This window comes from Lepisosteus platostomus, chromosome 19 (assembly GCF_059453375.1).
Source record: "Lepisosteus platostomus isolate fLepPlt1 chromosome 19, fLepPlt1.hap1, whole genome shotgun sequence".
NCBI lineage: Eukaryota > Metazoa > Chordata > Actinopteri > Semionotiformes > Lepisosteidae > Lepisosteus > Lepisosteus platostomus.
The window spans coordinates 12660633-12671892 of NC_142629.1; the positions used below are offsets into that span (position 1 = coordinate 12660633).

At 42.4% G+C, this 11260-nt stretch overlaps 1 protein-coding gene across 2 annotated transcripts in view; it reads right to left on the reverse strand.

Moving 5' to 3' along the window:
- The window catches only part of unkl (unk like zinc finger), a 46541-nt gene extending 41294 nt beyond the window's left edge, over nucleotides 1-5247 (reverse strand). Inside the window, exons 1-2 of one of the 2 annotated variants that reach the window (XM_088612673.1) lie at nucleotides 4910-5247; nucleotides 3855-4064 (exon numbers count right to left, since the gene is read on the reverse strand). In XM_088612673.1, the coding sequence (XP_088468799.1) occupies nucleotides 3855-4064; nucleotides 4910-4974 (275 nt within the window). In that variant the 5' untranslated portion in view covers nucleotides 4975-5247. The remainder of the gene's footprint in view (nucleotides 1-3854; nucleotides 4065-4909) is intronic. The other variant, XM_088612674.1, reaches the window with a different exon arrangement.
- Nucleotides 5248-11260: the final 6013 nt, after the last annotated feature.

Sequence of the window (11260 nt, forward strand, 5' to 3'; positions counted from 1 at the left end):
GAGAACTGGCGGCTACATCCGACGCCCAGATCGCTGTTCCTGCAGTACCTCCCCGACCACACAACCAACAGCCCTTTAATCAGCATGAACTTCATTTTCAAAGCAGCTCTGCGGGACTCACAGGCAGAGACCAATCATGACAGGATTAGTAGCAGTTCCAGAACACAGAACAACAGAACCACAGTGTCCCCTGAAGCAGAGTTCCCCTGGGCACCTGTAGTTTTACAACACTGGTTTTCCTCAAGAGGCCTCACACACCAAGACCTGGGCGTCACAGGAGCCCACAAGCCACTACTGTAACTTCTTCTGGGAAAGGACAGGCATAGGAGGCAAGAGTCTGACGGCTTTTACAAAGCACTCCGGCTTCTCACTGCTGGAGGCGAGAGCCGTTGGGGACAGAATTATGGCTTGATGTTAACCGTGCACTTTGTTTCTGCATTATCGATTGTGTTGAGAAACCGGGCTGAAGCGGTCGGGCTGTATTGCTATTGTACTCGTGATTCAGTTCAAAAGCTCAGGAGAAAAAAATAATTAAGTGTTCAGCACCTCTCTGCTTCAGTGACTTTATGCCACCCCATGGTGCATAAAGTATTTATATGTGTATATTAGTAATATTGTTTAGGAGCTGTTGAAAACATCCTGACAAAAAGAACCAAAATCGACGACAGCGCGACATCTTGAGCGGAGCCAACGTCGAGTTGGGGGGAAAAAAGGAAATGAAACCATCTCAAATTCTTGCTGCGCTCTGTAGGACAGGCTCCTCAGAGGAACAGCCTTGAGAGACCATCAGTACAGGATTCAGACAAGATGGGAGATTCAAATCAGTCATCCAGCTGGCTGGCTATCATTCCAATTAACCAATTATCCCATTAATTACACATGATTAACAATCTTTCTTTAATCTTGGACTGCTCACTAGGATCAGGCTTAGAGACCACCTAATTTAATACGATTGAACACAACATACTGTGAGACGTTCATCTACTTTGTTCTTAGTTTTAGGTGACCTGCATAAAATTGAAATGTCATATCTGATTTAATGTACCCGTATAGTCTGAAATCATACAATCCTTTATTATTCCACATGCAGGCTCTTCAAATAGCTCAGGTAACCAAAATTACTCTGACGAATTACACAACTAATATAGGATTCTATAGCAAAGACTTCTGCAATAACTATTTCAGCAATTATTGCTCTTGTTCTGTCTTAATTTTTTTATAGAACATTTGATTAAAAATATTCACTTCTGAAATAATGTAATAATTCCTCATTAGTAATTCATTAAAATGGGACATCACTGGAAGGGGTGAATGCTATTGGAAGGCACATATATTAAACACACAGTGCAAGAAGCATCAAAGCAGCACCGAGGAAGATTATATACAGGAACAAAAAGATATGATAACATGGCTCCATGAATTACTGCAATTTATTCTTATAAGGAAATTGGATTGAGGGTTTCCCTCTTCTTCAAGACTGCTAACAGGAGTCATTTCCAGCTGACGTGAACCCAAGACCCAGTCCCCCATCTAGATACAACAGGAGTGCTGATGTTCCCAGTCCTGGATCTGTGGATCCACATACCTGCTGGACTTCATTGCAGCTGAGCTCTTTATTTGACATGATCTCTGACTTGAACCAACAAGCTGCATAAAAGTCGGCATCCAACTTGTTTAGGAACAGAAAATCAAAGAGCTCAAAGAAGTCACATTAGGTTCAATAAGTCATATAACGGGTCAATTATTTGAGTAGCTGGGTGGAAAAACAAACCCATAAACAGGATTGGGAACCTCTAGTTTAGCCAAATTGCTGATTTCAGTCATGTCCAAGTCATGATGCACAGACAGGCGTATTGTTGCGTACTTTTTAACCCTTTCATGATGTCGTTGGCACTCATAATGCCATTGTTGCTTGTGGGGAAAGCAATTGATTAGTGGGATCGCTGGAGACTCAATGCACACAAACAACCAGTGTATAAGTGAGCTTTCACAGAGGAGGCCCGATTAATCTACCTTTCCACTGTTACCATTCACTACTTTGAAGGACTGAAATGTTTAGAATAGGCAGAAACCAAAAACAAAGCCCTCTTAACGACTTCTCACTTTCTAAGCGCCAGATATCCCCTCCACCCGTTAATAAAGCAGAGTCAATATTGCTCCATTTAGGAATGTCCATGAAATTGTTGCATTATAGTCCAGCACATCATTGCTGATGCCACTGCTCACACCTGACAACTTCCCTCAATTGCAAAAAGAGCAGGATAACTTTCAGCTCTTCAGTACAGCCATATTCTCTTATCCAATATTACTGCTTGATTCTGCTTTTTTATTTATCAGTAGAGATCACTTCACATTTTTAGTACACCAAATGAACATCAAAGCTCATGTAAACTGAAGAACAAATGAGACGCCAGGACGACAAAGGAAACAAGCAGAAGTTGTACATATTTTGTGGTATGGAGATATTCGTTTTTCAATGAAAATAACAAATCCACTGTAATAAAACAATTTACAGCGTCTTTCATCAAATGTTCGACAACATATGTAATCCATTGCTACAGAGGTACTAAATAAACTTCACCTGGCAGGAGATAAGCCAGTTCAAGTGGAAACTACTGTTCTTACGTTAACCTTGTTTTATTTTGTAGCCAAAGGCTAAAATTAACGTGCACTCCACTGCCACGGAGTTTGTAAAGGTAGGTAGGCTTTACTGCATAAAACGACAAACTAAATCCAACGTTTTCATGTCACCATGTGACCAATAGCAGCCGTGGGTGTTATCTTTAATTACACAAGGCAAAGGAATGGTAAACACTTCCCCTGTTAGCTCATAACGAAGCAGTATCAAGACCCGAGAAAGAAAGGGGGTGTGTCTGTCTGCCAGTCTTGGTCTGTAAAGATGAAGGACGGCTCAAATTAAATTAAAAAAATGTTTTTTTTTTCCGGGAGGGGGGTTAAAATTCTCGTTTCTACGAGAATTGAAGACGGTTTTGGATTCACAAGGCTCGCGTTTCACGGCAAAATCTCCGCAGTAACACACAAAGCGGACATAACTTCCGCATCCGACAGCCCCAGCAGCCCGAGTGTTCAAACCCCGACGCAGCTCGCGAGCATGGCAGAGGGGTGCGCGCGCTCCGCAGCAGAACAATGGCCACGGCTGCGAGCCAAGCTGCACGCGCGTTTAACACCTAGTCCGCTCTCAGGGTAGGAAACAAACAGATCCTCTTTTTGTAAGGGCTGCCCTCTTCCAAACACTCTAAACCGTGCATACAGATGCATTTTCTACCCCTCTGCTTGCACCTCTCGTGCGGATGCGCTGAAAGACGGGGGTGTGTGTTACCACGATTGTCTTGAGAGGAGCTGGAAGACGGTGCTGTGAGCTACTGAATTTCTCCTGGTGCAGACACTATCTCAATCCACGCCATATCGATTCTCCAAAACGCGAGCAATAGAAGGCGCCTATCGCCGAAATACACCATTTGAAAATAAAGTAGATCCGAGGCAGAAAATCGCTACAAAAAAATCTCCACGACTGTGTGCATGTATTACCCAAAATACGTAAATGATCTCTTTGAACACATCCGGTGTATTCTCGGAAACCTTACTCATATTAAGACGTTACAATCAGCATTACAAGACACCACGTAGACTGGAAAGCACCACACAGCACACATGTAAAACTCCGCTATTGTGCATTTCCTAGTTAGAAACAAAAGCACTGACAAACACCGCCTATTCCAGTCGAACAATAAAAACATCAAATATCAACATCCATCAATCATAATGCCTATTATTAACAGAGAAAGGGGCGCACATTGAAGTGCATCCATTAATTTAATTAGCCGATAACTTACTCGTCTCCGTCCGGGCAGATGCCTGTAGTTTCGTCGTATTTTGTACAATAAACATCGGGGCTGTAGTTAAAAGTCCCATCCCGTCTCCTGATAGGTCTCCTCCGCCGCTGGTTTAGGAAATGCCAGTGGAAACAAGTGAACGGTCTATGCTGGGTGCACTTGTGTTGTAAGAAAAGAGGGCATTGCTCCGTTCTGAACTCCTTTAAATAGCTGCAAAGTATTGGAAACCACCGTTAAAAACATGATCTTTTTAAATAAGGCAAAAATGATCTTTGATGATATTTCTAGTCTTTAAACTTCCACAGGTTATTATGCTTAGAACGCGACCGACCGTAAAAAGCATGCATATGCTTTCGTATCATTTCGGAAAAACCCTCATTTTTAAAAATACCCAATTCGCTTCACGACTGCAACGATACTCTCGTGTTTCGGCTGTAAAAAGACACGCTTCGTGATTCTGAACTAACGGTACAATCGCAAGAGGACCGGGGAACACGTAAATACTGAAAAATTCCGCTTAACCAAATCCAAAATTTACTGTCGCTCATTGTTGCAAGAAATGTTACTCCATGCTGCCCCAAAACTCCACTGCCTGCGCTCACGATACATTACTATTTCGATAGGACTTACGCCAGATTTGGTCCGTAAGAGCAGTTCTAGCTATTGGTACGTACGTCGAGAAAGACACGTAGGGACTTCAGCAAATCAGGCCGAGATGGAAGAAGGAAAAATAAAAAAGTAAAAATGCAACTTAGCTGCCGATTCTGCAAACAAACTGGCGCAGGTTAGCGTTTGATGGGTGCTACAGGGTGCTCCGCTATTACAGGCCAGCTGCTTTCTCTAGTTTAGCTCGCTGCGCTTTGTTCAAATGTGTCTTTTTTATTTACTTACGTGTATTCGGGAAGAATTTACAAAAGGAAAAAAGCACCATTTTTAAACCCACTCCGGGTGCCCGAATCTACGAGGCTGTGGGTTTGCTGCGACCACTGGCACCCCGGCGTAGAATTTTTTTTTAATGCAATTTTCCGCGCTTTCAATTTTTGGCTTTTACTTACGTGTAGTGGGTTGGTTTCTCGGTTTGAGGAGAAGCGCTCGCCGCCGTTTTCGAAACCGACGGCATTTTCAGTCAAAACAATGCAAGGCGCCTGCGCGGCGGCACGCTCCACTCCTCGTATTCTCGTGCACAGCAATGGAGCAGCATGGGCCACTGGCGGGATAAACAAACTGCTGCAGCTGGGCGGCGAGCGGGCTGCTGAGCCGACCCTTCGCTCGGGCGACAGGGCAAGACCGCAGTTTCATCGGGTCCTTATTTCAGCGGTGATAAGCCGTGGCCGCGGCTGATTCTTCTAAAAAGATCTGAAACGTAACGCTAAAAAAATCGATGTTTCTCCCCACCACCACTCCCTGCATTCTTTCACAAGAGGCGGTTTGTTGAGCGGTGTGTGCAGGAGGGTTTTAGAAGTAGGTGACGGGTTCGTGAAGCGTAGCTGTTTTAAAAAGTTCAGAGACAAGTGAAGTGGGTTGAACAGCATGAAAATGCAAGTATTTATTACATTCGTGAGGGTTTTTATTATTATTATTGTTGTTAGTCACCAGTTTCTTTATCAATTGAAATTGAGTGATCAATTTCGATGCAATGAATGAAGTACTTGGGTATTTGAGAACTGTAATTTGTCATTATTGTATTAATGTATTAAAAGAGGGAAATCACACTTAGTCTCGCAGTGTGGAAAATCAGTGCTGCAACCTAGTGGATAATTTCTATCAAAGCTTATAGTTTTCATATACAGTTGGTGCAGTTGGGTTTAATACATTGTATTATGTAGCATGACTTCCAACAGGGGATCCTAGTTCTGGTCCTGGATGCCCAGACAGCTGCTGTTGTTCGTTCGCACCAGACTCTTTAACTTGCAGAACACTTACAGTAGCTGAGCTCACAAGCACCTTATTTTGCAAGAAAAAATATTCTACTCAAAAGTCGGGAATTTGTAAGTTATCTCTGCAACACAGCAGTCAAAAGTTGGCCTCCAACACGTCTGAGAGATGAAAACAATGAAATAGTACAAATGAATCCCGTTATTAAATCAATGAAGGTTGTAGTTTTTGTGGCCCTCCATTAAGTCAATCACAGCTGCAGTTGTGAAGACCTGGTTTATAGTGATTATTAGTGATGAAGGGTTTGATTGTACTTTATAACCTGAGGGTCTTCATGCAGAGTTCTTGACACAAGAGTCCTCTTCAGGCCAGTAGAGGTTGACAAGTGGTGAAACATATGGCTACACCCCTCTGATGCGCATGAGGGTAACTGGCTGATTCTGTGGTGCCCAGTGAGCGAGTGTGGGGCTGGGGACCTGGTTCACCAGCACCGTGCTGTCCAGACTGTGTGTGTCTCTGGGACCAGCCCAGCAATGTCGAAACCAAGAGGGGCTGAAGGACGTCCTCTTGTTTTGAAGTTTTCTTCAGTTCTCAAGCAGCTCTGCTTTTCTTCAGCACTGGCTCTACGGTGAGGAGGACTCGGAGCCTTGCACAGAACGTTTCGCACAGGGCTCCAAACAGATTCTGCTTTGTTGTTTTTAAGAAAGATACCGCTGGACTTTCAGACATTTCTAGAACAATTCAGGAAGTTTGAGCGGGGAGCTCTGTGTCGGCGGGTGCTGGCTGCAAAGGAAAATGTAGCGATTAAGTCCATGCTAAAAAAAATAAAAAGACGAAATAACATTTCTGCTATGGAGTCATCTTCATGTGTATGAAGAAGGCACAACAGCTGAAATATGTTTTGTTTTTGTACGTTTCAGCGTAGGCTTAAACTGTACTTGTTCTTTTATGAAATGAATATCTTATTTTTCCACAATACCTAAGAAAATAGTAGTATCTTAATCTTCTTAAAGAAGAGTACTAGTACATTCTGAGAATAACAAAATTGTAATTTGTAATTGTAATGTGAATGTTGTTCACATTCGGCAAACTTTTTGCATTTTTTAAAACATTTAAATGTTTGCAAAACTAAACTGTTATGTCTCTAGTGGTATGTATTTCAATGTCTGAGACTGAGTAAAGGTTTTGGAGTATGTCCTTATTACTCTTTCGTTATGACTTTATGCACTTCTCTTTACTGCCGTTTCTAAATTAGTTTATGATGGAGTAAGAAATCATCTTGAAAACTGAAAGTGTCACGTACGCCACCCTGTGGTCAAATCTAAAAAAACACTGTGAAGCTGTATAGTGAGAACATTTGTTCTCTGGATCAGGGCTGTCCAATCCTGGCCTTGGAGAGCCAGGGTGCCTGCAGGGTTTCCTGGTCATTTTGAGGAGCAGCACCAGAGGAGATGGGAGAAGCTGTTTGATTGGTCAGGAGCTGGGGCAGCTTGTTAAGAGACGCACTGACCTCCGGGACTGGGGTTGGACACCCCACATCTAGAATCAGATCCCATGTGAACAGGCTGAAATAGTTCTCCTTTTCCAATGTTCTCGCACGGTTTTCCCTAATTATTGTGACTGAGCAAGAAATCTTTGCTTTTGTGAATGCAGTAGGAACTATGTCTTAACATAATAGACTCCTGTGACAAACGGCCATTTGATGAGCCAATTCACCGCTTGGTCAGGCATTGGCTCAGCTTTCACTTTCCAGATGAGAAGTTGCACTGCTCTAAACAGAAACTGAAAAAAAAAAAAAACCCCAGACTTGAAATACAGTACACTAAAGAAGCGGCACACATTCTCCAACATTTTTTTTTAAATGTATGCAGGACATCTTTGTTTTGGAGGACTTTGTTGTTTAATTTCACCCACCTCTGCTTCTCTGTATCTGTCTGCAGGCTTTAGTATCAGCAAGAGCCACTGCAGGGGTATCCAGCTCCAGTCCAGTAGGGCAGTATCAATCTATATCATAGACCACCCCAAATTTAGTTTGCTCAACTAAGTATAAGCTTTCCTGTCCTTCAGGGCTGGAGAGTATTCAGAATATTGTTCCAAATGGTGTTTAAATACTTTACTTTAACTTATCACATGCTTACTTGATCACATAAAGTCAATAATGGGATGGTTATAAAAAGCTACAATACTACCTAGCAAGATTACAAATCCTGCTGGATCAGGGCTCCTCATGTCCATTGTTAGACACCTCTGAAGTAAAAGGTTTGTGATGCAGCAGGAGCACAGTCACATTCCACTGCAAGCATCCAAGACTTTCCTGACAGGGGGCATTAGGGAGCTGTTGTTAGGCCTGCAGCTTCTGTTGTGGGACTGCTGCAGTGCTGCTTTATGAATCACATACTTGTAATACAATAGAACTGAAAACCGATATGGCTGCTGGTCATATCACCCTGGAACTCACAACTGGCAATCTACTGAAGCTCAGCAGGTGTGAGCCTGGCCAGTACCTGAATGGGAGACCTCCTGGGGAAAACTAAGGCTGCTGCTAGAAGAGGTGTTAGTGGGGCCAGCAGGGGGCGGTCATTTGGGTTCTAATGCCCCAGTATAGTGACAGGGACACTATACTGTAATCAGGTGCCATCCTTCAGATGAGGTGTAAAACAGAGGTCCTACTCTGCTCTCCTCCCCACTGATAGCTGATGTGTGGTGAGCTTTCTGGCGCACTATGGCTGCCGTCGCATCATCCAGGTGGGGCTGCACATTGCTGGTGGTGGAGGGGAGTCCCCATTACCTGTAAGGCGCTTTGAGTGGAGTGTCCAGAAATCGCTATACAAGCAATTATTGTTATTATTTTTTTCTTGCATGAACACCAATCAGGTCTCAGCTGAAACATGAACAGGTGAGTGATCTTGCACCGGTCCAATGATATGGCCAAGGTGGTATGCAACGGCATTAACTCAGCTGGGCACTTGTGCTTTTATACACCTGGGTATAAACCAGGACAGCACGAAGCAAAACTCCAGCACACGCTTTCTTGGTGTTTATTAGGCGAATACAGTTATGCAAGTACTCTAAATAAAATAATTTGTAATACCCCATGCCCAGTGACATGCCAAAGCCAGGTTTATCATGAGAAAAGCAAGATGTTTCCTTTTTGGTTGAATTTAGGACACCATTTTAATGTTATTGGTGTATGACAAGATGTGGGGAGGGGCAATTATGGAATTGTGGAAGTGGAAAAAGAAGAAAACAGTTTGTACCATTCAGTAAAAAAGTGGTATTTATGAGCACGTTTTTCATATTCATCACGTACTGTTCCTTTTCTTCCTTACTTGGGAACCAGTGCAGTGATGTATAAATCAAGTGGCACTGAAGAAGAAGCAATGACAGTAGATAATAATTATTACACTGCTCTGCACACAGTGACAGGCTTTTAATTTGGGACACTGTTCCATGATACTGACAAGCCAGATAATTGCAAAATGCAATTTACTAATCCAGCTGACAAGTGTTAAGTCAATTAAAGGAAAGTCATTTAAGCCTGTGCACCATGCTTTTTCACAGTGGGCCAGATAAATAATAGCTCCTTTTCTGTAATTTCGTAGCACAATATCTAATTCAATTTTTTATTATACCTAACGAACAACAGCAGATTCACTAAGGGCTACTGCTTTTTGTTCCAGCACACATACATTTGCATAGTGCATTTACATTTCCCTCATTGGAAGGAAAAAAAGAATAGTGAGCCTGGAACACTTTTAATTGTACTTTCCATTATTTCCCACATTCAAGTGGACTAGCTAGATTGTTTAACCCTTATGAAATACATAAAGGTCCATCTCTAAAAATGTTTTTGCATGTTGCAATCTGAATAAAATGTCTTGTGTTACTTTTAAGATGACAAAGGTCCCCCTTGTATGAACTGAACCCTCTTTAGAATAAAAAAGAAAAGCTGAGATCAGTTTTAATAGGATTTTTGATAATATAAGCCATAACCAGACAGAGGGAAAGTGCTATAATTAGAGGCATACACCAGGGGTCTATATTAGGACTACTGCCTTTCTTAATTTATATCCTCCATCCATCAAAAGTACAGAGTGTTACATGCAGGTTGAAGAAAACACAAATTATAAATACGGGAACGAATATTCTTTATTCTGACCTTCTTAAGAATCAACGGTGATGCACAAACCAGAGACCACAGGAGGAAACGATATACAGTAACATTGCATTTTAAACTGAGAACAGAAGGCACTTCTTCACACAAAGGGTTGTTGAAGTTTAGAATAACCTAGCCTGCCGATACCCTGTCTGTTGTCTGAGAAATGTCTGAATGAGATCTCCTAACACACCAATGAGTTAGATGGACTAAATGACCTTTTCTTTTTTGCACTTATGTTCTGATAGATAAAATGTCTTCTGTTTCTTGGGGGAAAAAATGTTTGACCTTGTCATCCAATACTAAATACAGTAAGTGCTTCATTTTAATTGTAAGCATGTGAAAACACATTCTACAGTTTCTACTGTGTTTTGGTATAAAAATAGCTAGTACAGAACTCCTTCAAGATGCTAGAGTGTTTTTTTTTTCCATTTTCAGTGTAGCATCTTATTTTTGAAATGGATGGACTCAGGATTTCCATCTTCTATCTATCCATTATGAGAAAGCTGCACATTGCGCCCCAGAGCCTGTCATGAAAATACAGGGCATAAAGGAGTGTACTCCACATGAAAGGCCAGTCCATCACAGGACACTTACACTAGCCAACGTGTCTTTGGAATGTAGGGGGAAACTGGAGCACTTGGTGGCAACTCAGTCACTCAGGTGTGAGCCTGGTCAGTACCTGGATGGGAGACCTCCTGGGAAAAACTAAGGTTGCTGCTGGAAGAGGTGTTAGTGGGGCCAGCAGGGGGCGTTCACCCTGAGGTCCACGTGGGTCCTAGTGCCCCAGTGTAGTGACGGGGACACTATATTGTAAAAAGGCGCTGTCCTTCGGATGAGACGTAAATCCGAGGTCCTGACTCTCTGTGGTCATTAAAACTCCCAGTGTTTTTTTCGTAAAGAGTAGGAGTGTAACCCAGGTATCCTGGCCAAAATTTCCCATTGCCCTTGACCAATCATGGCCTCCTAATAATCCCCTTCTATTAACTGGCTTCATTACTCTGTACTCCTCCCCACTAATAGCTGATGTGTGGGGAACTTTCTGGTGCACTATGGCTGCTGTCGCATCATCCAGGTGGATGCTGCACATTGGTGGTGGTGTTAGTGGGATTCCCCATTACCTGTAAAGCGCTTTGAGTGAAGTGTCCAGAAAAGCACAATGTAAGTGTAAGCAATTATTATTATTATTATTATTAACTCGCGTGAACATGGAGTGAACATGCAAACTCCACGCAGTGTCTTGTGACACTGCTACCAAAGCACACATAGAATTCAATGCTGCAAAACACATTAAACCTGCAAAAGTGATTACATTTAATTATATGCACAAAATAGGCATAAAATAACTGACAAAATGTTACATTTGAAGATTAAT